Genomic DNA, 27,699 nt, shown 5'->3' with positions numbered 1-27,699 from the left:
TATTTTGACTAGGGCAAAATTATATCAAAAGGGACAGCATCTTGCCTTATTTGCCGGCAGAACCTTTAGGGGGGCTATTAATAGGGTGCCAGTCATATTAAGCGGCCATGTTGTGGATGTGTGATGATCCTAAGATGCACTCAAGAATTCCTAGGAGGAGTTGGGGCTACTAACCAGCTATTCATTCTCTCCTGATGGATACATTAGTTTCTGGTAAAGCCGATCCTGCTGACCGGGGTGTCAGAATCAGAAATCTGCTGTGTACTGAGTGAGGAGAATTTGAAGACCTTGAAGTTCTTGAGGACCTGTATGGGGATGGTAATGGTGCTGTGGAAAGTTGAATTACTATGCAGGAGGCTGGGCTCTTCTGTGAGTCAATGTGCATAGTTCAGTTTTGCCTACCATTCTTATCATGGGCTACAGTTACTTATCCTAGTAATAGCGGGCCTGAGGGTAATCTTAGGTTCCAATGGGTTGAACAGTCTGCTTTCAGTGGTCTGCAATGGGTGATGCGGCCTTTTCCCTGAACGGAGAGCTGCTAGCATGCATTGTTTAATTATTTGGGGGGGCTGTGAAGTGCAGTGTCACCTTTCCATAGCTTCATGGCTCTAGTTGGGCTTGTACAAGCAAATGAATTTGCAAATACGACAGAAAAAAACATAATGTAGAATGACATACAACAATCTCTTGTAACATGCTGGCTAACGAAAAACCACAATTATGTCCAAAAATTGAAGTGTGGTAGGTAGAGGGGGTGGTGTTAATAAAGATTCACTTCGATATAATGAAAAACGAGCAGACCTCCCTTTCAAAGAAAAAATGGCCTTCAGTAACAACTTCAAATTTTGAAAGAAGTATTAAAATAACACACGGGTGGAATTCCAATGTGTGTACACAAGCACGTGTTAGGGGACTAACATTCCCATCAAGGCAGACAAAAGGTGTAGAAAACAAACGGGGGTAAAAAAATAAAGGTTGTTACCCAAGGAATTTATGAGTACAAGCCTGTGGATTCCATACTGCTATGTCCCATTATCTTTCCTCAATGCTGTATGCGGCGTCCCTCGCTCTGGACGGGAAACGGAACCATTTTCACCAGAAAAATTTTCTTCCCCTATAAATGTAGATGTGCGCAGGGGCCGTGGCCCCGGAAGCATGCACTCCCTACCCCCCCGCCCCCCCACCCCCCTTCTGATTCCACCTAGTGGTGCCACTTCAGTCCTCGTGTCCACATTAACAGGAGGGGACCTCTTTCACCTTAGGCTGTGGTTGAAGGCCTATCGTTCTCGTAATTCCATGCTACATCTTCCCCAGGGATAACCTTTTTTCCCTTTTTTTTTTCCATCTAGCTAATTTAGTTCAGAGTCATAAGTACTCTGTCCTCAGGTGCCCCGCGCCTTCCCAGTGCATGTCGACGGCGGTGGGATTCAGCAGGTGCACGGCCTGTGAAGGTCCATTCTCCACTTCGGAATACACACACTCTGCCTCCGGCGCCTTGGCGAGGACCACAGCTGGGACGGCTGCTCGGCGTGCAACACGCTCACCCCGCGCTCACTGACAATCGGCTTGGCCAGGTGGAGAGGGCTCTTCTCGAGTTCGCCACCGGAGCACATCAAAGAGTATGTCAGGTGGAAGACCAGGCCTAAGGTAGGTGCCCTTTTCTGCTCTGCAGCCCGCAAAGGCGACTCCTTAACCCAGGAAGTGTCCAATCAGGAGGGGCTTTCTAGGTCCTTCTATCAGCAAGGGAATCAAGGCTCTTCGAGCTACCAGCCTCATGGCTCAGGGGGTTTAAGGATCCTCCTGGTCCCGCAATGGAGGGGCCTTAAGGCTCATGTACCGGGAATCTCCCTGAGGGGCTTAGCTCGAACACCAGGCATAAACCCGAGGGGGTGCCTAACCGCAGTTCCAGCACTACCGGTGACATGCCCTTGGGCACTCCGACTCCCAGACCCTTGCCTGAGGTGCAGGGAAGGTCTGAGCCTTCGCAGTCAAGCAAGCAGGCGGAAACTGGTCCCAGTATGACAGTCAACACGCAGTAAGCATATCGCGTGGTACCAGACAAAATGGACTCCCAGCCAAAGTGGTGCATCCTGAGCATCTCCAGGTCAGTGCGCAGGCATCGGAACGCCTGCCAAGGTGGGATTGGTCAAAACGGGTCACTTGGTCCACTGCATACCTAATTGCTTCCATGCAAGGGTGATAGGCAGACCCCAGCTGCCTCAGGCAAGCGGCGGTTAGAGCACAACAGGTGCAAGTCTTGGGACCCGCACCCATGCAAGTAAGCTCCTCACCAGCATGCACACAGATTCTTAGAAAAAGTTCCTCACGCTCATGAGGTTGCCTCAAATGGGGACCATACTTGGGGGCAGGGTCATCCAAGACATCCCCACCCCCCCCCCAACACCTAGTCAACCGCCTGTAGTTGTACATACCAGCGCAGACCCAGGTTCCCACGATACCCCAGGCACAGATCGGCACAGCGGCTCTATCCCAGGTGCAGACCATCAGCACGCCACAACCACCCGCAGCAGCCTCCAGCACTCCACCAGCGGACCCGGACCTGGAGGACACAGCGGGGGACACGAACGATCAGGAGGATCAAGAAATGTCCTCTTCGGCTAGGGCATTGCATGAAAGATTGGCCTGCGTAGCGGAATACTTGGGGATCCCTCAGCCACAGGCTGAGCAACTGGAGGCGGGGTTCTTGGCTGAGGTGCTTAGCATCCTGTGAACCACTAAAACAGGGATCCCGTTGCAGAAAGATGTCATTGGCAAGGAGGGGCTGGGTAAAACCACACTCTACACAGCATACAAACAAGCGCCTAGGTGCCAAATATCGGCAGGCGGAGGGGGGACTCTGCAACCTTACGCTTCAGTTATAGCAGCGGCCTCTATGTATGCTAAGCCACAAACCTACATGTCTACACCTAATTCGACCCTCCTAGGCAAGGAAGACAAACTCCTAGACGCCTATGTCAAAAAGGTATATTCTAACGCTACGCTCCACCTACGGCAGGCTAATGCGGACGCCATGCTGGCCGCGGTAAACCAAAAGCTAGGGCGGGAGATTGTAGAATTCCTTACTGACCTTCCGGCCCACAGTTAGGCAAGATTCAAGGCGGGTCTGGCAGTGGCTAAGATAGTAGCCCATTACATCATGGAGTCGGCAGTGGCACACATAGACACCGCAGGCAGGGCTATTTGTGTTGCCACCGACATGAGGACAGCTTGGCTTAAGGCAACTAAGTTTAACCCTGATGTGCAGGAATTGAGGGGTGGGGACTTGTTTCATTCACCTACAGACAAGGCGCTTGATAACAAAAAAAGCGGCTCCCAAACAGTCCCTGCAAATTTTAACTGAGCCTGCGACCAAGACCTATGCCAGAGTCACACGTGCTCTGACAGAGGTTGTACCTTTGGTCGCTTCAGGGGCTTCCAGAAGCACTGCTCTAGGCAGCCGAACAGATCGCCCAGCCAGCACTGACGCAAGCAGCTCAAATAGTCACACAAGGGATTCTTCCAGTCCCCCTCCCAGGCACCAGCCTCAGAAGGAAAGAAACAGTGAGTGTCATCCAGATCCACAGTTCTCTGGTGGGGGCAGGCTTGCCCTTCACATTCATAACTGGCGGGCAAGGATCGCGGACCCCTGGATTCTTTCTGTGGTTTCCTCGAGCTTCAGACTGCTGTTCACTTCATCTCCTCACCCCCCACCGCCGCCACAGATTGGGATGGCAACTCTTCTGACAGAGATTGGCTCGCTCATGGTGAGTCAGGCAGTGAAGGAGGTTCGAGCCTCACAGCGAGTTCTATTCCTGTATCTTTTCCATACAGAAAAGAACCAGGCTGGCCGAGAGTTGTACTGGACCTGTCAACTTTGATGGTTACGCCAGCACCAATAGCAGTGACACTGTGTGGGAGACTGGATGTGCTCCCTGGATCTGAAGGATGCTTACCTGCACATCCCAATTTGGGATGCAAGGGTGAAAAGCATTTTCCCCCTGGAAGACAAGATCCTGGCAATTGAGAGGGCCAGAAGCATTTCCTCAGCAGACCAGTAACTTCGGCATGGTGGTACCAACGCCTGCTTGGATTAATGGTGACTTGTCTCCTGTTGGTGCCTCATACAAGGCTCAGAATGAGGAGTTTGCAGCTACACTGTTCTGCCTTTTGGAAGCTGGAAACTGGCTCCCAAGCGGCTCTAGTCAAAATACCACAACACCTGCACCAGAATCTCTCATGGTGGAGGACAGAGGCCAACCTGTTAGTGGGGCGACCGTTCAGACAACCACTACCGGAGGTCACCATTACCAGACTCGTCTCTGGAGGGATGGGGCTACCCTGGACAATTGCAGCATCCACGGAATCTAGTCAAAGCAGGAACAACTTGAGCACATCAACTTGCTTGAGATGATGGCCATCTGGCTTGCTCTCAAAGCGTTCCTCCCCATTGTAGTCAACAAGTTGGTTTGCATTTAGACAGACCGCTCCACCTGCATGTATTACATTAACAAGCAGGGGGGCACCAGGTCTCCTCCCCTGTGCAGGCAGTCCATCAACATGTGGGAGTGGGCACAATCTATCGTTTTCCTCTCAGCAGTCGAACCTCGAGGCGGACAGACTCAGCAGGCTGGGGTCGACAACTTCGTGTGTGCAGTTGAACGAGGGTGTCATGAGGGAAATCTTCATCAGGTGGGGCCATCCTCAGGTAGACCTAGTCGCCACCAGCGCAACAGGAGAGGCCAGCAGTTTGTGTCCTGGATTGGGCAAGACAGAGGCTCTCTGGGGAATGTGTTACAGATTTAGTGGAACGACATGTTTGCATGCGCTTTTCTCCCTACCCCGTTGATTCACAGGGTCATCTGCAAGGTCGAGGCGTTGCCGAGGCTTTGTCTCATTTTAATAGCGCTGCAGTGGCCAGCCAGACCTTGGTTCGCAGAACGTCAACTGTCGGATCAACCTGCAGTCCCCCTTCCATTGGGATCAGCCCCCCTACTATCCTAGGAGGGAGGTATGGTGGTTCTAAGTTAGCCCTAGCAGCCTTGTTCCTGAACACGTCATCCTAAAAACATCTGCACTTGTCACAGGACAACTTGGCTATCGTTCAGGGGGCATGAAGCATCTCCACCAGGAGTCAATACAAAAGCAAATGGACCAGGTTCTGTCACTGGGCCGAAGCAAACGACATAGACCCTCTGGCATACACATTAGACCACGTGTTGTCTTACTCTTACGTCCCGTACCCTTTCCTCCATACTGCATGGGCGTCCCTTCCTAGGGATGGGAGACGGAACCTTTTTCACCAGAAAAAAACTTGTTCCCCTTTAAATGTAGGGGCGTGCTGGGGTGCGCCCCTCGGAGCATGCGCTATCCTGTCTCTGCCCACTGGTGCCACACCTCAGTCCCCTTTTCCGCGTCGACTGGAACGGGCCGATTTCACCAGCGCTCCTGGGTTTGGCTTCGGCCATGTAATACCACGCGATCTTCCCTGGATACTTTCTTCTGTCTTTGTCTTCTTTTATCAATCAGGTACTCAGTCCTCTGGCGTCACTCTCCTTCCCGGCGCATGTCGACTTCAGTGGGCTTTAGCAGGTGTCCAGCCTGTGAGGGACTCTTCCCTACATCTGATCCTCACGCTCTTTGCCTCTGCTCCGACCATGGATGGGAGGGTTGTACCGCATGCAATTCACTCTGTTCCCGTGCCCTGAAGAATAGACTGGCTAGGTGGAGGGAGCTCTTGGTGAGGTCGCTTCCAGAGGACCTGAAGGACTTCGTCAAGCATCGATCAAGGCCCAAAGTAGGGCCGCTCTTTTCCAACGCACCCCGCAAGGGTGACACCTTCCCAAGGAAACACCAGAGTGGGAGGAACCTCTCGGGTTCTCATACCAGCACGAGTACAAAGGCTAATTCAGCTACCGGCCGACAGGCCGAGGGGGGGTCAGTAGATCCTCCTGAAGATAGTGCTGAGGGACAGGAAGGTTCTTTTCCCAGGGGTACACCCAAGGGGCTACACCCTCACACCGGCAACATGGGCGAGGGGGCACCTACACGCAGCACTACCGGTGACGACTTTGAGGGCGGGACACCTACCATGCCTCGGTCTGAGGTGCAAGACAGGTCTCATGCTCCACCGTCAAGTGTCCCGGAGGAGGCTGAGCCCAGTGAGCCAAGCACCACGACTTTGGCACTTGGCATGCAGCCCGACCAGATGGCTGATGTGCCAAACAAGATGGCCACTCTTCCGGTATCTCCCCGAGCAACAGTACAGGTGGGTGATAGAGTTACAAGGTGGGACTGGGGTCAACCAGGTACGTGGCCTACAGCTTATCCATCAGCAGCGCTGGGCAGGTTCCCATTGCAACCAACTAGACAGAATACTCACCGGTCCCAGCAGCCGCCCGTGATTCCGTCAATATCATCTGCCACCCCACGAGCTGCGAGGACAGGTTCTTTGAAAAGTTCCTCACACTCGTGAGATCTCCTCAGATGTTGCCCATCCTCATGATGCAATCAGGGACATGCTCCCGCCGCCCGCGCCCATAGTCATTCCTCCTATGGCTCCAGCACCACAGGCCCTGTTGCAGCCTCCACTGCCCACGCCGGCTCCTTCTATTCCGGCTCCCATGCCTCCCACAGTTCAGGAGGTTCTGTACTAGCCTCCGGCTCCCGTCTCTGCACCTCAGCCTTCGGCGCCCAGCACTCCTCCTCCCGCGCTGGACCAGCCGGATGCCCAGATGGACAGATGAGGAGGAAGACCCTGGCACACCCTTGTCAGCCAAGGCCTTTCACAAATTACTTGCAGGTCTGACAGACTACCTGGGTCTTCCACAGCCTGAAGTCGAACAACCAGAGGCATGTGTGCTCGCTGCGGTCCTCACTATACGCCCCTCGGCTACAATGGGGATCCCGATGCAAAAGGACGTTGTCGCCCTGGCTAAAAAGGGGTGGCTCAAACCCCACTAGGTCCAGCTGGTGTCACTACCCTTACCCCAAACCCCCACTGACAAGCCCACTTGCCAGGTAAGGTCAGGGTTCGGGACTCCAAGGCCTTGGAGGCCTTGCATCCACTCCCAAGACACTCTTGCAGTCAGTCCTTGCGCCAGGCTCATATTCATTATGGAGAATATGTTTGAAGGGTGGACTACTTTTCATTAAGCCTGCAGTTAACATGGAGGCATTCTCATAGCTTGGTTCCTAAGAACTAAGCTATGCGGTATAGTGTTTAGGATGTGGTGGCATGGGACTACTTTACCTGGACTACTTTGTTGGGAGGCTATTTAAACCACACCCAAGCAACAGAGCACTCTTTGCGTTACTTTGCAGACTGCAACGTGACGCTCACCGTGTCCTGCGATACCCGCGAGCCTCAGAGCAACGAGCCTGCAGAGGAGACAAAAGGAACATATTCGAATCTTACCTGCAGTCTCCATCCTGTCATCCGCTCGCCAGTGAACAGCTTCTTCTGGGCTCCGCACACCTACCGGAACGAAGCGACCATAAAAGGAAAAGGAGAAAGACAACATTAGAAAAGACATATTCCGGCATCGCTTAAGCCCCGAACATTATAGGAAGCTTACCTGGCTTTTCACCTTATGGCCGGCATCGCTCCGGAGTTCGTCACCCGTTGGAAAAGGACCGCGACCTGTAAGGAAGAGAGGAAACACAGGTTAAGCAAGGCAAAACAAAAACAGCGCAGCGCATTACTTACTGCATTACAGCCCACATCCCGCGCCTTCATTACCGGCGGTGCTCAAACCAACCAGTACATCACGCCGAATCTCCCGCACACATAGGGAGAAAGAAAGGACATTGTTCTTGCCTGACTTTCTTTTGTGGTTAACAATCAGCGCTATACAAAAACTGCTGCAATAAGACCTACCTTAAAGACACTTGAACGGCCATGCACCAGTGAAGTAACTCAGTCGCCCACGTCCACTGAAGACTACACACCCCTGCTAAGAAGGCAGGACGGGGAGCCCGCCTAATACAGCAACAAGGTGAGGAGAGGGCCTAAGGGGGCTGAAGCCAAAAGGGTGTGGTGGGGGATACTTACCCGAGTTGGCCAGTTTTGAACCGAGCCCTCCTGTGTCATCAGGCTAGACCCCTTTGAAGACACCATGCAGAAATCGGGAGAACGTTCTGGAACCAACCAGGGCTGAGTGGCGTCCTTGTGGATACCAGGTGAGCGTAACAGCCGGTCAGTCGACGCCTGGATGCCAAGTACAGGCAAATGGAGGGGGATACACTCTTGCTGTCGGCCCACCCTCAACCACACTCCTCTGTGATTGCTGCAGTGTGTGTCTCTACTCAAAGCCTCAGTCGTCATCAGCCACCTCATCCTCAACACTGCTAGGCAAGGAGGAGATGATCTTAGAGGCATATGGGAAGAAGCTTTATTCCAATGCTTCGGTGCATCTTCATCAGGCCAACGCGGATGCCATGCTGGCAGCCGGTAACCAGAGGCTTTGGTAGGAAATGGCCGACTTCCGTCCAGAACTTCCGGTACAGAGCCAGTCACGTTTCAAGATGGGACTGGCATAAGATAAAATGGTGGCGCAGGACATCATAGAATACACTGTGGCCCACATTGACACGTCTGGCCGGGCCATTTGTATCGCCACAGACATGACAACCTGGCTCCCGGCTACTAAATTTAATCTGGACGTCCAGGAACACATATTGGACCTTCCATTCAAGGGTGGGGACCTCTTCCCCTCCACCACCGATGAGTTAGATAAAAAGAAAAACTGTTTACAAACTGCAGAGTCTTTCTCCTTATGGAGGCCACGCCCAAGGCGTATATCCAGTCACATCAATGCTCCAATAAGGGGCAGATGTTCGGAGGGTTCTGCGGCTTCCAAGAGCGGAGGTCCAGGCAGCCTGACCATTCGCCAAGTCAACACCGGCGCAAACATAAAAGGGAGGGGGAGGAGTAAGGGCTTTTTCCAGTCCCCCTCCTCCACAACAGCATCAGAGGGAAAGAAGGCATGATGCGCCCCTTCAGGTCCACGTGTCTCTGGTGGCTTGCCCTTCATGTGCAGTTCTGGCATCAGAATTTCACGGGCCCCTGTAGTATCCACAGGGTACTGCCTACTGATCCCTTCCTCTCCTCCCTTCCCTCCACGGCCACAAATTGGGACAGCAACTCTATGGGCGGAGATTCGGGCGCTCATAGAGAGCAGGGCAGTGGAAGAATGCCCTAGCCGCCAGGCGAGGATTGGGCTTCTATTCCAGGATTTTCACCATACAGAAGAACCACCAGGCTGGCCTGAGAGTTGTTGACCTTTCCACCCTCACCCTCCCTCTTGAAAAATGTCAAGATGGCTACGCCAGCACTCATTGCAGAGACATTGTGCAGGGGAGACTGGATGTGCTCTGTGGATCTGAAGGACGCGTTTCTACACGTCCCTATTTGGCAGCCGCTTCGTAACTGCCTGCGGTTCAGGATCATGGGCTGCCATTTCCAATACAAGGTACTAACCTTCAGCCTCAACTCGGCTCCCAGGGGGTTTACCAGAATCATGAATGCAGTGGCAGCCCTCCTCATGCCCCAGGGCTACCATCTCTACCCCATAGCTGGGTGACTGGCTCATCAGGGCCCAATCTCCGGAGGCGGGCACCACATTTCCTCCGCCCTTATGAGCACACTCCACGACCTGGGATTTTCGCTTAACCTCAAGAAGTCTCAGCTGCAGCCTACGCAGAGACTTTCTTTCCTGGGCCTCATAGGGGACACAAACTCGAGTTTTCCCCTCGGAGGGCAGGATCACAGCCATCAAGAGGGCCACTCCTCACTTCCTCATCCGACAAGTGACTTCGGCCTGGTGGTACCAGCATCTGTTAGGTCTCATGACAGCGGTCCTACTGGCCGTACCCCACACGAGACTCCGTATGAAATTACAGCTACACTTTGTAGCATCTTGGAATCAGGAGCGGGGGCTCCCAAGCGGAGCTGGTCAACGTTCCTCCTTCTCTCAACTCGGACCTCACATGGTGGTCCAGGTACTGCAACCTACGGACGGGCAAGCCCTTCCGGGAGCCGGGTCCACTATTGCAATCAACTCTGCGCTCAAAAGCTGGCGGGCCACTCTGTGAAGCCACAGTGTCCATGGGGTCTGGACCCGGCAGGAGCAGGATTCCCATATCAACTGGCTGGAGCTGAAGGCCATCTGGCTCGCTCTCAAAGCTTTCCTACCTCTCGTTGGGGGCAAGGTCGTCCTCATCCAAACCAACAACTCCACCAGCATGTACTTTATAAAAAAAGCAGGGTGGGACCAGGTCACCTCCACTATGCAGCCTAGCGATCAGCATATGGCAATGGGGCCTGGAGAACAACATCTACCTGACGGCCATCCACCTTCCGGGGGGAGTCCAACCTGGAAGCGGACAGGCTCAGGAGACTGGGGGTGGACAATTTCATGTGGCAGCCGAACGTCCAGGTGCTGCTGACGATCTTCAGCAGATGGGGGAGGAGAGGGGGTATCCTCGGGTGAATCTCTTCACCTCCTGGGAAAACAAGAAGTGCTATCAGTTTGCGTTTTGGCAGGGACAGGGACCCGGCTCCCTGGGCGACGCATTCCAGATACAGTGGAATGGCATGACAGCATACGCCTTCCCGCCGACCCCCCTAGTCCACAGGGCGATTTGCAAGAAGGAGTCTTGCCACCTCAGAATCATTCTGATAGCTCTGTGGTGGCCGGCAAGACTGTGGTTCTCGGAGCTTCTCAGCCTATCAGACAGTTCACCCATTCACCTTCTGTTGGGTCCAGCTCATCTGCTGGTGCAACTGGGGGGCAGGGTCATCCACCCCGTGCCACAGAAATTAGCCCTAGCAGCATGGTTCCTGAGCAGGTCACGCTGAAGCACCTTAGCCTATCCCAGGCTAACCTAGAGATCATACAATAGTAAATGGACTAGGTTCTGTCACTGGGCGGACTCTAAGGAGATCGACCCCCATACGTGCACGTTGGACGATGTGCTCTCCTTCTGTGTGCACCTCGCTCACTCAGGCGTGCAGGTGGACACATGCTGCACGTATTTGGCAGCCATAGGAGCCTACAGAAATTCGGAGGAGGTGGTCTTCTCCTCCAAGCCGATAGTCAAGAGACATTTGACGGGCCTCGCCATACTCTACCCCTGCATCAAAAGAGCACATCCTGTGTGGGACCTCAATGTCGTGTTGGGCGCAATAGCGTCTGCGGACATCAGCCTGGTCCCCATTAAGACAGCTCTGTTAGTGGGTCTCACCTCTGCTCGCAGAGTCAGCAACATTCAGGCTCTGGTGGCTTCAGAGCCCTATACTACCTTTCACAAGGTTAAGGTGGTCCTGCGAACACACCCTGCGTTCCTACCTAAGGTACCCTCCGCTTTTCATCTAAAAGAGGAAATAGTCTTACCTATGTTTTTTGCCGACCCCCCAGGAGGAGCCTCAAAGGGTTTTGCACTGTCTGGATGACGCTCTGAAATTCTATCTAGACAGGACCATGGGCTTCCGAAGTCAGACGCACTGTCACCTTTAAGGGGATTGGGGGGGCGTGTCAAGGCCAGGGTATCAAGCATACAAAGCATCTATTGCACGATGGATGGTTTTGGCCATCAAGGAGGCCTACTGTCTTGATGTCACACCTGCTCCAAGATTTTTTCTGGATAGGTCTAAGAGTTTCCGTAAATCGGATGCTCTATTCGTCAATTTCGGCAGGTCAAAGCCAGGCTGTCAAGCATCCAAGGCCTCAATTGCAAGGTGTATGGTGATGGCCATCAAGGAAGCGTACAAGGGGCAGCACAAGCCTTTGCCAGCAAACATCCATGCCATCAGAGACAAGGCCACGGCTCTGGCCTTCTAAAGACATGCTCGAGGGCAGACGATCAGCAAGGCGGCTACTTAGGCTTTGCAAACACTACTGCTTGGATGCCAGTGCCAGATCAGATGCAGCGCTTGGCCAGGCAGTTTTGAAAAACTTGTTTTCTTAGTGGGCAACTCTCTTCCCCAGGGTTGCATTCAGTTGTGAGAGCCCATACAGTATGGAGGAAAGGGGCGGGGTGTGGGAGTAATTGTTACTCACCGTAGTGACTAAAGTACTTCTAGTCCTTAGTCCCCATTACTCATACGTCCCATCATCCTCCCCCTTAATAAACCTGTCATTAGGCCATTTTAATGTAGCTGACATGCCAAAGGGGACTGAGGAGTGGCGCCGGTGGGCAGAGTCAGGGGAGCGCATCCTCCCGGAGCCGCACCTCCGCGCGCATCTTTGTTTAAAGGAGATCACCATTTTTCTGGTGAAAAAAAGTTCATTTTCCCGTCCCTAGCGAGGGACGCCTCATACAGTATAGAGGGAAACGGGGGACTATGGACTAGGAGTATGTTAGTCTCTGGTGATTCATAAAGCACACATTATTTTCTATCAAAGCAGGCTCCCAGCCCTGGGTAAATCACCAGCAACAGGACAAATGGGAAATTGGGCAGTACCTGGGCAGGAAAATCCTTCCCAATCCCTGTTAGATTTAAATTAAAGCATGTTCAAAGCCACATTTGTTTGCACCAATGCCATCCCCGGAATCATCATTTAAGTAGTATATAGAAGTGAATTTTTGTTAAATAAGAACATATATTGGGAAGATGCCAACTAATAAAGATTATGATAATATGTGTTAGTGATAGAAATATGCCCCGACCTATGCAGTATGCCACTAAGTGCAGCTGAAAGACCAAGTGGCTTCTCTCAAAATTGCAAACAACCGTCTGCCCACTTCGACATCTTGCTCATTATTTCTGATATCGCTGTTGGTTGACTGTATAGTAAAAAAATGACAGTTTTATAATTTTCTTTTTTAGAGGAATGTTGCACTACATGTTTCACAAGTAGGAAATTCAGTAAACCTGAAACATTCAAATGGTGAATTCAGTGCATCTATAAGGATGCCAGGATAAACAGTTTGTTCGTGTTTAATTGGTTAAGGTTAGGGTGTACATACATCAATATTACTCAGTTATAATCTATTCCAAATCCTGTTCCACATCCTTAGTCTTTGTTCATCCATTAAAGGACTTAAACTCCCCACAAAGCATATTCTAACCCCTTTCCACAGGTCCCTGTGAAAAGGAAGTTCAATCAGGAGTGAGCAGTTGTGCACGGTTTTCCCTCATACATTTCCAGTAATGGATCCCACATTTGTTTAAATTCCGCAGTCATGCTCCTCACTTTGTATGTACCTTTCTCTAGTGATGCCCATTTGGTCATTTAGTAAGGTATTCCTCAACATTGGTTCTCCTCTTGGATTTCCAGTGAATCAGCAGTCAGTTTTATTAACCTTAATTTTGCTTCTTACCTATTTATTTGGTATTTATAATGCACCTATGCACAATTTTTTTGAGGCGCAAAAAGGACAAGGCGGGGAGGACAGGGAGGATAAATTAAGTGTCCTACTAGGCCTTGTGAAATTCGGATCATGCAAGTGCAGTACCTAGAAGTGCAGGGGAGAGGGCGCAGGGGAGTGTGGGGGGTGGAGTGCAGATCAGGCCGGAAGGGCCTCTGAGAAAAAGTGAGTGCCAGGAGAGGCCAGGTGGATAGAGCCAGGGGAAAGCGGAGAGTGCCGGGGAGGACCACGAGCTAAGTGCGAGGTAAGAGGCTGCAGGGCCAGCCAGACTAGTGTGGGGGGAGGGGCCCAGGAGGGCAAGTGCAGGATTTGAGAGGGCGTGGGGTCAGGGGACCTTCTGGAATTTAAGGACCTCATGCTCAAGTCTGAGAGGGGCAGGGAGGCCGTTCCAGGGGGGGGCACCTGCGGAAGAGAGAAATGTACACCCCACTCTCTGCTTGGAAAAGCCTCTGATCTGCAGAGAGTTAGAGCTCTAGCAGGAAGGTATTTAGGAAGAGCGAGTTGGATGTAGAGGGGTCCCAGACCCCAAAAAGCTTTGTGGATGATGCAGAGAGTCTTGAACTTGGTCCTTGCAGCAACCGGGGGCCAGTGGAATGATTTTGGTGCTGGAGATGTGCAGTCCCTGTGCTTGAGGCCAAGGATAGGTCTTGCAGTCCTGTTCTGGATTTGTTGAAGGGAGGAGGTAGGCAGATTGAGGAAAAGGCTGTTGCAGAAGTCCATCCTGGAGAGGACCAGTGCTCTGGAGACTGAGTTTCTGGGTGAAGGTGAGGCAAGGGAGAATGCCTTTGAGGAAGTGCAGCTGAAAGTGGGCATTCTTGGCAAGGTCTGTGATGTGAGGAGAGAAGGAGAGAGTTGAGTCGAAGATGACAATTCATCTCCTGTCCCTTTCCCAAAGGATATAAGCATGGCCTTACCTTGTCAGAAAAATGAGAAGGTGCATATATACATGGCTTGCACCTTATGGGTCATGCCCTTCACACAAAGGCTGAAGGTAATGGAGATTAGGTTGGTGGGTGGAAATAGGCTGCGGACTGTGGAATAACTCTCCCAGACGTCCTTTTTCAAGAACTTCATCTTTCCATTTTACATTGAAGCAAAGCAATTCTCGCAACTAGTCTCCTACGTTCTGTGGCGCTGCTTCTGGATTTTTCCTCCTTGTCTCACACCCACCCATGGTTCCTTCTTTCTCCACCCTGTTCTTTTCTCTGTCTCCTCGACTAAGCCTGATCCATGCTGCTGTACCACGCAGAATCGGTTATTGGGTCGCTGCGCGCTTTCCCAGATTGCTGTTTGTCTTGTCCCTGTTAATGAGTGGTTAGTTTGTTTACTAGGACTTTTTGAATGATTCTTTGGTTTTCAGTTGCCCCAGTTTGTAACTGTGGACTCTGTCGTGAACTCTTTAACTTTGTCAGGATTTGTGCAAACTCTGTGGACCTTGGTCTAAACTGTAATATTTGTGTGCCCTTGTGTAGTCGTGATTGTGGATTAACCTCTACTTAGCTAAGTAACCCGAGGACTCTTGCTTCAACATGAAGCTGCATATGGCAGCACCTTCCTTTTTTTACTCATTCACTTTATACTTAAGTACTGACGGTAAGTCCCCTTTAACGCACAGTATAGAGTGAATACAACCCCCTAGGGAAATAGGCCAAGACCTAGCTTGCAAGTATAACAAGGCTTTCATTTTACAGAATACAAAAATCAGCAACGGACTCTGCTGCTCCAGAGCGCTCTGGGTCTCCTAGTACAAGCAGAAGCTTAAAAAGACAAATAGCATCATCACATACAGTACAAACTGGTGCCACTGATTGGTGGGACCATAGGGTCCATGGGCCTGCTTCATAGGGGATGCCAGGCTAAAATAGGATTATTCTTCCCCATCGATCAGGATCCACGTTGGTCAGCTGGGGCTCATCTTTGCGGTGAAGGTCGAGGCACTGATAAAGTACAATGTTGCTTCTAAACTAAACATGCTAATCCTACTTACTATATCACTGTGCCATGCACCGGGCCACTTAGGGAGTTGGTGCCAGGGAGTAGGGAGGGTAAAATACTGTTATGCTGACCCACACATGCAGGGCTTTGTTGATAATACACCTCCCGCACGTCTCTTATGCTGGCAGAAAAACAGTTGCGCATGCTTCCATCTTTTATATACATTTGATTTTGTTGGGCCAGGAGGGTCGCTTGCATATCATGGAATGCAGAGGTGTGGGGGGGTCAGGTCAGTGGCGTGGAGCGGACTCTGGACTGGCTGGGTGGGGATTAGAGGCCTGCTGGCTTAGTGGTGAAGAATGGACGCTGCGTGTAGCCTGGTTTTGTCTCATGCTCTTGCAGGACGCATTCCTCTGAACAATACTAAATGATTGTAACAGTAAAGGGACAATGGGGGAAGTGGACTTCCGTGGGAACTGGTGGTGTGCATTTGCTTTGACGTGAGGGTTTTGGACCTAGTGAAATCTTTCCTTGGAGCTCGGCTGGAGCAGCGGTGTCACCCAAGCGTGTGTTTTCGCCAGAACTACAAAATGGCGTTTCTTTCTATGTGCCTCCTAATGCCATGCACATGCTAGTCGCGCAATATTGCTTTCACATAGAGTTTCATAGTGTGGTTCTCTCCCCCTTATACACTAACTATTTTGTAGGGGATTCGCCTCACCATAAGGCGCTTAGGGAGGTGGGATATACTCATTTCCATCCCAGCAATACTAGCAGTAAGCAAAGGGAGAAGGAAAGGGCAGCAGGAGGGTTTATTTTGGGTAGAGCACATTTATTTTTAACCAATTCCTCACTAACCATTTTTTGGTTGTGCTTTGTTTCAACTACCTGGGGGGAGGGACCTGTTTTCGATTCATCCTTACCCTTCTTGCTCCTTTTTTGTACCGGATCTTTCTTTTTGAACATTCACTTCTGAAGTGGATGTGAGATCTGCGAGTGCCGGCAACTAGCCACATGGCCTGTTCATGACACATTTTCTGACCTGCATGAGCTGGGGACGCGTAACCCTCTTCAATAAGCCAGTCAAGTCCATTAGCAATAGTACCTTAATAATGGATTATTTCACTAGCTCCCCCTCAGAACTGCCTGTGAGAACTATAAGGGACATGCCAATATATTCTGCGGTGTGGGTGGTGATCACTGGGTCATGGGGTGGTGGTGGGGCTGTGCCCGGCGTTGCTTGTGCACTTCCCCCTGACACATAAATTGGATTGGAGTACCATTCTGCTGGCCGCGTGAGCAATGGCTAAATCTTTTTGGGCTCCTCTTCCACCTTCTCTGCCACATCCCCTCCCGTCGCTGTTAATGTTTCCGATCCCGTCTCCCTTCTATCTGCGGCGGGAGTTTCTTTGAACACCCGCCACAGATCTAATATCTCCCTTCTATTTTGTAACTGTTTGGCCGTCTGAGAAGTAGACAGGTGATCGAATGTCCCCTTATCAAAAGACCCATCCTCCGGCCATGCATGAGAAAGTACCTCCCTCTTATTTTCTGTCACCCATTTGCTGTAGTATTTTTTGATTTGCTCGCTATATAGGGGGTGATGTTTATAAATGTGGGATAGCTGGGTATCTATCCCAGTGGCTAGTCACTTTTGTCTCGGGTGTAATTTCTAAAAGCGAATCGTATGTACTTTTCCCATTTTTTTTCCCCTTGCGTTTCTTACCCTCTGTATCCTTGGGCTTATTCTTATCAGTCAATAAATAAATGTCACATATGTCTCAATCTTGTCTGTCAAATGGTCAAAAATACATAAACATGAAAAAACTTGTAACCCAAAAACAAACACATAACAGGAAACATACATTTAATAACCCTACTTCTTCCACTTAGAGCAATAACTTTTTCACACCCACTCACTCCTTACTCACATCCCCCCTGCCCCTCTTGGGCCTCCTGCTTACATATAAAAAAACACTGAAGTTAAAATAATAAGTTAAAATAATAACCACTACTTAATTCCGAGCCCTCTAATTATATGGGGCTCCTACTTTTATTTCTGTATTTATTCTCCGCACTGGTCGAGACAGTGCAATGTGACTGCCACCTTCTTCCTTCTTTCAGGGGTAGGTTCCTGTATGTCCTTTTATAATCTCCTCGTTTTTCTAATGATAAAAAATAATAATAAATGGCCATGTAAAAAAGAAAAAATACTTCGCTTCAAATGACCACACAATTCCGTCACATTCAACCACTGCGTGTTCCCTTCAATCACACTGCTCTTTATCTTCAAAACCTCACTGTTTGTTTCTCCTTGCAATTTATACTCGCGTGCCCATGGTCTTGGTTAATTCACAACGCCTGGGCCTCTCCCTGGGGCCGCACCTGGCTCCAACGAGCAGCAGGGTATTTGTAAAGCCGGAACCCACAAGAACCATTCTTCTGCATACGCATTTTTGGTGGGACTGTTCAGATGTCGGTGGGCACAGCCTTTCTGGAGAAGCCCTGGATTTTGCCACAGTTACCGGGGGCTAAGAAAATCACATCAGGGGCCACCAAATGAAGACACCAACCTCATACACGTGTCCCAATAATTACACACCCCGTCACGGAATAAGACCAAGAGATAGGTTGCAAGGAAAACAAGGTTTATATAATATTAATATGCCAGCCAGGAATTCAGCTCTGCGAGAGCGCTCTGCCAAAAATTACACTGGCAGCACATTAAAAAGGCCCTAAGCATTATCCGTGATATCATGTATAGGGTACACATTGACATGGCTGATTGGTGGGTGACACATACAAGGGCCTGCGCCATATAGGATGCCAGGAGCTAATTGGCCGCTGCTTCCTAGTCGATCTTGGTGCACGTGGGTCAACTGGGCTCATCTCTACGGTGAAGGTCGGGTCATTCCGATGATACATTCCTAACTAATCTAAGCTAAACAGGAACCAGTTATTTATGAGCAGTAGCAGATTCCTGAACATCATGTGAAAGGGATACTTTGAGGAAGGAAAATAATACGTAGACATGCCGACCTCCACATTCAGGGCTTTAATACTGCAGTTCCTGCACCCCAGTTTCTCCCTCGGGGGTTAGCTCTACTGTATGCTTTTCCTGGTGCCTCATGATATGAACAGACGTTTGTTGCTATTGGGAGAATATATTGATGCATAAGGTTAGATCTGTGGTGGATAATCTGAAATGGACAAGACCAGGGGGTTCGATGGTTATCGGCATGAAAGGAATGGGGGGGGTCGGGATGGAGAGGCCAGGTGGGCTTTGGCCTGGTGCCTGGCCTTGCCTGGCGGGGTGGGGGTGTCGAATGGACACAGGCAGTTTAGTGAAGATGGATGGGCATTTGTGCTGTGGCCTGTTTCTGTGCCACGCTCTCTGCAGAGCACATTGTTTGAAAAATGATACTAGGTATTTGCAACATTGAGAGGACAGGGAACGGATGGACTCCCGTGAGAACAAGGCTTGTGCAGAGCTGGCCTGGGGTGTGGGTGGCTTGGCCCTTCTGTGTGAGACACTAGGGATGTGAGCACTGTGGCCAACACAAAATGGTGTCTGGGCCTAGTAAAAAATGGCATCTGGCCTCACACAAAATTGTGTCTTAGGGCTGAGACATGGGTGATGTTATTTGTCTAATTCTCTACATTATAGGGTGCTTACGCGCACCCTGGAGAAGGGTTTATATACCTTGGTTGCAGCTAGGGGTGTGGGGGAAGACTGTTTCCTTCCCAACATTAGCCATATTCTATGTCTGAAGCATTGAGACCATATTACATCTGTCTTAAAATCACTGCACTGGCTCCTGGTTGTTTCCCAAACCTCTGACACTGTCATTTTCATCATCCCCTGGGCCAGTTAGGGCATCTCCCCAATTACCTCCAACATAAAGTGACAGTGTGCCTTTCCAGTCTCTTAAAATATGCCTCCTCAAGGTCCTTGAATGTCTGGTGGTCAAAGAGACCTGTTTGGCTGCAGGACTCATGCTGCTGCAGGGGCCCACTTCTAGGATGACTTCCCTATAGCTTTTGGAGCAGAAAAAGCATCAAAGCAAGAATCTTTTTTTTTTTTTTTTTTTAAATGGTTTAAAATATTTTTCCTGCCTCTACCTGAATGTGTAGCCACCTCAGGATAAACATGTTTGAGCGCCTGACACTTGTAAACCCTTATGTTGTACTGCACTTGCTTGCACTTCCTCTCATTTGTCCTCTGCATGTCCTCTCTTCCCTCTCCCCTGCACTCGACTGAATATTCCTGGGGTGTGAGTATCTCTTGCCCTGCATTCCCCTTCTTCTGTTTGTGGTTGTACATTGTTACTTGGTTCACAGATGGTGCCTGCTAACTTTTCACTAAATCAGTCAAGGTACTGGATTTTGGGACTTCCTGTGCGAAACCAGAGCTTCATTCTGACTTCAGAAGTACAGTTGATATTTTAGATGTGTTCATCACTCTACTGTACTTCTGGTAGTTTTCAATGCCTGCTTTTAATATTTTAAAAATAATTCCCCTACGACCAAGAGACTGATAAGGTTTCTTGCTGCAAACGCATGTTCCTGCTCATTTACATCCTAGCAACATGAACGGAAAGAGTTATGTATTGTTGCAGTATTGGTTCACTGGCTTCCGTAACATAGATTGGCAAATTTTGATGATTTTCTTAAACGTTACCTGAGAAATCTTCAACAACATGTGTATTGGCAGTCTAAATTCAGAATGTGTTTGAGGACATGCTTCCTAAAGAGCTCTTCATCAGTAGATCAAAACATGCTTGTTTTAGGGGCTACTAATCGACATAGTAATATTTTGTAACTTAAATTAAAATTGGGTAGGCCAGTGCAAACCTTTGCACTGTCAGATCCTAACTTTTTAAACTTTTTAATCTTTAAAGTCTTTTTCTGTATTTCTTCTGCCCGGGAACATAACTATCCGTTTTGAGAATGGAACATGACATTGAAAACCATGTGTATTGGAACATTTCAGTTGTGTTTTTCATGAACATGCCACTTTTGTCAACATCTTAGTTGAATCCACATTTTGATTTTGCAAATTCCATCTTTTTTTCATTTTGATCCTTCTTTCATTTTGTTCCCCATTTAGGAGTAATTTGTCTTTCAATCATACTTTTTCTAGGTAAGCCTGATCTCCATTTGTATTTAAATCTGTTGTACCCTTAAATGCACGTACCTTTTCTATTCCTTGTTTTTTTTTTCAGGATGAATGAGTAACTTTTTGTCAGTTTACATTTTTGATTTGTGTTAAGGAAAATGTATTGTGTTTAAAAAAAAAAATCTGTGGTTATTTACTTATCTGTGTACATTCTTTTTTAGTAGAATGCAGTAGAATGACTACATTATGCATTTTTTTTGGAAAGACCAAGCCACCATTTACTTTTTATTTTGTTTGCAAATGTCTGTTCAAAACCCTCTTAACTATTTTCAACTTCTTAATGTTGACCACAGACATTTATTTCTACAATTCAGAGGCAGTATTTTGTAAAAGTTATGTGAATTTGTAATGTTATTTGCCATCAATTTTGTTGCCCCCTCTTTTTAACTCTCCCAAAAGTGGTCTAGACTCCTTATGACCGCCTCTGCCCATCTGAGACAATCTGTTTCCCCAGGAAGCATACCTATGCACATTTTATTCTGACACATTTTTTTTCTTTTTAGATAAGTGTCCTATTTTTGTACTATTGATGTTTGTCGTTTGGGTTAAGAGCACAGAGACGTCTCCTCCCTATTTACTGCTCAATGAGAATTTACAGTTGGATAGCTAATGTGGGGTGGCATTTCCCCAGCACTCCCCTACAACTTGCATCTGAGATCACCGTGAAGAGGTGGGGATTCACAGAGAAATTTGAGGCCCCATATGCGCTCTCTATTACAAGGTATAGTTGATGCAGGGAAACGCTCAGCGTCTAATGCTGGGCTGAACTGCAGCAAGGAGGCATTGAGCCCTACTGCATGTGTTGCTTGACACAATCAGCCTATTTCTAGTTACTGCGAGGTCCATTGAGGTAGTGGGACAAAGAGCAGATGAGCTGTTGCATGTGTAGTGCCTTTTGAAATCCTATGCTTTGGAATGATAATGCAATGATCAGGCTTCCTGGGGCGCAAACATTGACTGGTGCTTCTTAACTACTCCATCGTTCCCCTGTCCCACCTTGTGTTGTGAGTTGGTGCTGGATGTTTGACACACACACCAAGGCAGATTCTACTGGGTTCTTAGTAGACCCTTCAATATTGAGCTGGTGTCGGATTAATAAATAACTTCTTACAGACCCTCTATGTACAATGGAGGTAGAGCTGCAGGTGATCGAATTTCAGGAGCTTTAAGCTGGAAGTGGGATGTTGCCAGTCACTAACCTGGACACTATGTTGACTGTTCTCCAGGGTTGCATCATGACCAGTCCACAGCAGGTTAAACAAGTGAGCAGTTAGCGAAGGGGAGATTATTCTGAGGTGCTCCGAGACCCTCTTGGAAGGACCAGCGCTGAATACAAATTCTAATAAAATTATTACAATAGCTAATTGAGCTGGAGAAATGGCTTAAGGAAAAGTAGACTACAAAGACCGAGGCAGGTCCAGTCGATCAGATAAATATGCGTAACACCACGGCCTCTGAAATGTCTTTTTCTCTTCAAAAATAGTGCTTTTTATGACAATCAATACATCAATAGCTTTATTTTTCGATATCAATTCATACAAAGCTTTACACAAATCCAATATTCTCCAGCATCGGGGCTGGCATGGATTCACATGCTCATGAAAACTCCCCGTCGTCAGGCCGGGAATCCTCGGTTAAAGAGTAAAGTTTCACTTTCACTTACTGTATTTCCCCCCAGCCATTGACTGCCCTCTGCCTAAGCCCCTCCTCTGGCAGCCATATTCAGATTTTTACCGTACGTTCAAGTGTTGGGAGTCCTCGTGTTTTGCTCTGTGAGCTGAACTGTTTTCTTTTTTGCTTTTCAGTAAAAAGTTTGATTTTTGTCAAACCGAGTTGTGTGCTCTTTTTCTACATCGGCCAACGAACAGGGATCCATTTGTCAGTTAATTTCAACACCCCTCAAGGGTAAGAATCGTCAAAGTTTCATCGAAGATTCCAGAAGGCCATCGGGCCTACTCTACACTCCATACCATGGCTGAGGAGAAGGAGGGAAGCTCCCTTTTCAAGCTCTGCTCCACCTGCGGACTGCAGAAAGTATTTGTAGAGGACAAACACCTCCAGTGCCTCTACTGTCTCCATCCGGATCACAGGGAAGCAGATTTTGAGAACAGCCTCGGGTTCTCCAAACAAACCGTGAAGGATCATCATAGTAGGCTGGCGGCATGGCTCGGTGCCAAGGCGTCTACCACATGCAGCAAGCAGAAGCATGCCTCACCCAGGGCTGGCCGGTCTGAAGCGCGGGCTTCCAAGTCGTTTGCGGGTGCTCCATCCGTGGGGGCCCAAGACAAGGCCAAGCACCACAAGTCTGTTTCTGTTGGGGACGCTGCGCAAGCGAGCTCCGTGACGGGCAGGGCGCACTCATCTTCACCATCTGCCTCCATCTCATCCTCAAAGAGGAAATCGGCTAACCTGGCAGAGCTGTGGGAGAAGCCTGAGAAGACAGCGCAAGAAAAGGCGACTGATCTGCCCCAGAAGGCCCAGGTGGCCCAGGTGAAGTAGTCCTAGACTATCAAGTTGGTGGTGCCCGGCCTCTCAAAGGCAAAGGGGGCTGACCCACTCAATGTAGCCCCAGCAGTGACCTGAGTATCACTGCACCTGAGATGGGAGGCCTCGGCCAGCCGGTGAAGAGGACACCGGAGAAGAGGATGCCATCGCTGAGCTCGAACCAGACTCCCTGGGATGCAAAAAAGGGGGAGTAGGGGAGAAGAGGCCTCAACCGTACTTCAGGGCATAGATATTTCTTCCTCGGACAAGGCGTCCGTACACATGATCCAGGAGGGCGTGAGTGATTCCGGAAATCCCAATGGGGACTAGTGTTGGAGATTCAGAAAAGAATGCCGACAACACTGCCGGCCCTCGTGGCCCCGGACCAGCCTCTGGCAAAAAAGAGGAAGCCAGAGGAAGCCGCCGCATCAACCTCCACACTGGCCTTGATGAGAGAACTGACCACGGCCCCAGCCAAGAGACATCGGCTGGAGAAGAAATACTGGATGCCTGAGTCTGCACCCAAGTGCCTATGTTCACAGCTTTCCCCGGACTTAGTGGTCTCGGCAGCAGCAAGGAAGTAGTCTCCTAACCCCTCGTCTTTGTCCCTCCAAGCAGGAAGGGGAAAATGTTTGATGCCATTCGAGGAAGAGTAATCTACCTGGCGGCATCAACAGTCAAAACTGCCAACGCTCTTGCAATCCTGACCAGATACAACAGGGAGCTGTGGTATAAAATGGCCTCACTGCTGGAGTTCCTACCCGACGAGCGGGTGGAGACACTTTCCATCCTCCAGGAGGGGGAGATGGCATCAAACCATGCCATCACAGTGGCCATGGACGTCGCGCAGACAGGGTTCTGACAGATGAGGAACGGTGTCTGTCTTTGACGTGGCTGGCTTAAAGCCACCAACTTTTGTCAGGAAGTCCAGTTGAGGGTTCTGGACATGCCTTTCGATTGGGACAACCTCTTTGGGAAGGACGTCGACGAGTTGTTGCAGGCCATTAAGACTGACACGGAGACTGCCCGTTCCTTGGGCACTCTTTAACACTGCCTGTCCTTTCGTGCCTCTGGCAGGAAGTCTGGCAGATCGTCTAAGGGTTTAGCAGAGGGTCCTCTTCATACCGTCAACCCTCCCAGTCCACGACCCAGGTGGCCTACAAGGCTTTTCCAAGGCTTTCGGTGTAGGTGGCAGACATCACTCCCAAGGCGGCACGCCGGCCCCGAAGCAAGATTGAACCGGCCAGAACGTCGGGCCCCCACCCATGCACCCCAGTGCAAGGCTGGCTGTCGGGCTTAGCCAGTGAGTGGAATAAGATCTCCACCGACCAATGGGTGCTAGAGGCTCTCGCCCACAGACACACTCTAGAGTTCCAGCAGAAGTGTCAGCAGATAAGGGTGCCGGAGTGGACTACAGATAATTCCTGGTAAAGAATAGCCGGAGACCCATTTTAGACCTGCGGCGTCTCAACAAATACCTCCAGTCCCAAAAGTTCAGAATGCTCAAGTTATAGTACATACTAGGCCAACTGAAGGAAGGAGTCTGTTGATGTTGCTGGATACTTCCACGTCCCCATTCACGAGAAGCATCGGAAGTTCCTGCGCTTCGAAGGGCAGGGAAGGCACTACCAATTCAATGCCCTCCTCTTCAGACTGAAGTCGACGCCGAAGGTGTTTACAAAGTGCCTGGCACCATTGGCAGCCTATCTGCGTCTACAAGGGATACACGTGTACCCGTACCTCGACGACTGGCTCATCCAGGCCAAGTTAAGGGAAGTAGCCGTCGAACACACGGAGAGGACCATCCGGCCACTTACGGAACTGGGGTTCTCTGTCAATTTTTTTCGTCCTGCTTGATACCATTGCAGAACGCGTTGTTCCTGGGGGCCAGGCTCAACATTGTCTCCTGCTTGGCGTCCCCTCAGAAGAGAGGATAGCGGCCATGCTGGGCAAGGTGCACCAGAGTCCCCCTTAACCCCCATACCCAGAGACAGTCACCATGGACACTTCCTCGGAGGGCTGGGCAGCCCACACCGGACGGCTCCCCGCCAAAGGCCTGTTGCAGCCGGAGAAGAGGGATCTCCACATCAATGTCCAGGAGCTGGGGGCAGTGTTCTGGGCCCTCAAGTCATTCCATCCATCCCTCAAGGGCAACGTGGTGAGGGTCGTCACAGACTATACCACCACAATGTTTTACATCAGGAAGCAGGGGGGCACCAGATCCCCAGGGCTCTCCAGAGAGGCGCAGGATTTGCAGCACTGAGCCGTCGCCCAAGAGCTGTTCGGGAGTCAAGAACACCATTGCCGACTCACTCAGCAGGGAGCTGCGCTATTGCCACAAGTGGGAACTTCCAAAGGATCAAGTAGACCGCCTCTTCCTCAAATGGGGCAGACCCCAGGTCAATCTGTTTGCGACGGCGATGAATTCCAAATGCCAGAAATTCTCCAGCAGGTTCCACCAGCCGAGGAATATGGGGGATGTGTTATCATTCCCATGGGAAGGCCTCTTCCTGTACTCATTCCCTGCATTGCCTCTCCTGCTGCGAGTAATCAATCAACTTAAATGGTGCCGATGCAGGATGATCCTCGTCGCCGAGGCAGATTTGATACCCGGATCTTCTCAGCCTGTCAACATCGCCCCCAGTCAGGCTGCCAGTGGTCGCAGATATGCTCGCCAGAGAAGGAGGCGCAATCCTACATCACGGCCCAGGGTCCCTGAACCTGAAGGCTTGGCTCCTGCAGCCTTAGAGTTCAGAGGGTACGAGTTGCCGGCAGACTGCAGAGAGGTCCTTGCCAGGGTCAGAGCATCGTCGACTCTTAAGTGCTACCGGGCACAAGTGGAAGCGTTTCGCACTGTGGTGCTGGATGCAGAAGATCAATCTGTAAAGACCGGAGGGGGGTGGGGTCTGCACTTCCGCTCTCTATATGGTAGAGGGGAGGCACAGAGACCCCTGCCAAGATTCTCTATTATTGGTATCGTGGTCGAGCAATCAAGGCTTAGCTTCTCGGGAGGTGATGCAAGCTGGTTCTTAAGTACAGTGCAGTCCCTGAGCACCCACAAAGGAATGTCCACACACTGTATCGGTTAAAACACAATCTTTATATAATTAATATTCAAGGTTATATAAACCATCACGATAACGCACTTTGTATTCCGAAAATCGACAATGTAAATATGTACAATTCTAAAGTGGTACCACTAACGTTATTAGATCTTATTCAAGTGCATACGGTCAGAATGACACACAGATCAAAATAAAGAGGAAACCAGCCGTAGAGAGAGGAAGGAAAGCAAGATGGTTGAGCAATAGGCAGAATACTGATCCCGCTACCTAGACACGGGTCTGTGTGGCGATTTCTCCCCCCGGCCCCCACTTGGGCAACCTGTAGAAGAAAGATACAAGCCCAGTCCATATATTGTTCACCCCCAGACTTCCCAATAGTTCTGCAACCCCAAAGTACCCTAGTGTTGTAGCGTTCCCCGTCGGGGAAATCTACAACCCTTCTCGAGTGTCCTCCCTTTCAGGCAGGAGTCACGTGTCGTCGAACGTCTGACGGAGAACAGGTCGAGCTACAACGGTGAAGTGGCCGCGTCGTTCCTAGCGGTGCTCGTTGACGGGGAAGCGTAAACGTCCTACAAGGAAGTGGCGTGCGGGGCACCTTGGTGTCGATAGTTCTGGACCGCAAAGAGTTTAAGAACTGTGGCCCAGCAAGGGTGTCGAATCATCAGCATCTCTGTGCTCTTTGAGTGGTGGGAATCCCACTGGTGGACGCTTCTCCAGCAGGATACAGCAGCGACGATGCGGATGAGAGCGTCGTTGGATCAATTAAGTTCTTAGGCAACGGGAGCACAGCGGCTCCAGTCGGCGACCGTGGCGGACAACAGTCTGGGCGCTTCTCCTTGGAGTTCCGCAGCAGTCCCCGTATCGGGTCGGCAGCCTGTCGAAGGTCTGTCTACCAGGGAGCTTAGGCAAAGATCAGCTGTGCACGATGGTCCCTCGTAGCTCAGGAAGAGGGTGCCTTAACAGGTCCTCTTTGGGTCAGTTCTTGAAGCACAGCAGCTTTCAGATTGTGAAGGAGAGCAACAGCAATTCTTCTCGTCCAGCAGGGCTTCAGGATCAAGCTTCAGTTACTCCAGTTACTCGTCGTAGTGGACTTCAGCTTCTGAACATGATTCCTAGCAGTGAGAGGTCCCCAGATATACTGTTGATCTCCCATTCATTCCGCTGGGTCACACTCAAGCATCCAATCACAACTACGGGCATTCATGCAGGCAGGCAGCCAATCAGGCACACGAGGTATTCAGGCCATTCACTTCTCTCCAGACACTCAAAACAAGTTATGTGTATTGGGACAACTACCGAGCCATTCAACTCTCCGAGCTGCATTCATACCGGTTTCGGGCAGGGCTGTCTCAACCCTTGTGTCAAACAGCAAATACTAGACAGTCACATCATTGAATGTATATTCTTCACACATTCCATTCACCCAGGTCCCACCCACAGGCGTACCCACGACATACGGTCGTTAAGAAGGCTCCAGCCAGTCTGGTCGGCACTTCCCCACACTACCATATACGGAAATTCCACCCAACAGGCAGTTGGCGGGGAAGGGACAGAGGCAGGGCTTCCCGGGACTTCGGGAAGATCAAGATAACAGGTGATGGAAGGCAAGAGGCCATTGGGGCCATTTTGTCTCCATCCGCAATCTACCGATTCCCAATGACAGGG

General features: G+C 50.2%; 1 protein-coding gene across 10 annotated transcripts in view; it reads left to right on the top strand.

The window, feature by feature from the left end:
* The window catches only part of NAP1L4 (nucleosome assembly protein 1 like 4), a 1,556,420-nt gene that overhangs the window by 1,391,276 nt on the left and 137,445 nt on the right, over window positions 1-27,699 (top strand). For 4 of the 10 annotated variants that reach the window (XM_069624141.1, XM_069624146.1, XM_069624148.1 and 1 more), the window contains one exon: window positions 20,417-20,449. The exons of the other annotated variants lie outside the window; for them this stretch is intronic. In XM_069624141.1, coding sequence (XP_069480242.1) covers window positions 20,417-20,422 — 6 coding nt within the window. In that variant the 3' untranslated portion in view covers window positions 20,423-20,449. The remainder of the gene's footprint in view (window positions 1-20,416; window positions 20,450-27,699) is intronic. 10 annotated transcript variants of the gene reach the window in all.

This window comes from Ambystoma mexicanum, chromosome 11, assembly GCF_040938575.1.
Source record: "Ambystoma mexicanum isolate Mex_15411 chromosome 11, UKY_AmexF1_1, whole genome shotgun sequence".
Taxonomy (NCBI): Eukaryota; Metazoa; Chordata; class Amphibia; order Caudata; family Ambystomatidae; genus Ambystoma; species Ambystoma mexicanum.
The sequence above is the reverse complement of the archived record's forward strand: the minus strand, read 5'-3'. Positions and strand labels throughout refer to the sequence as shown.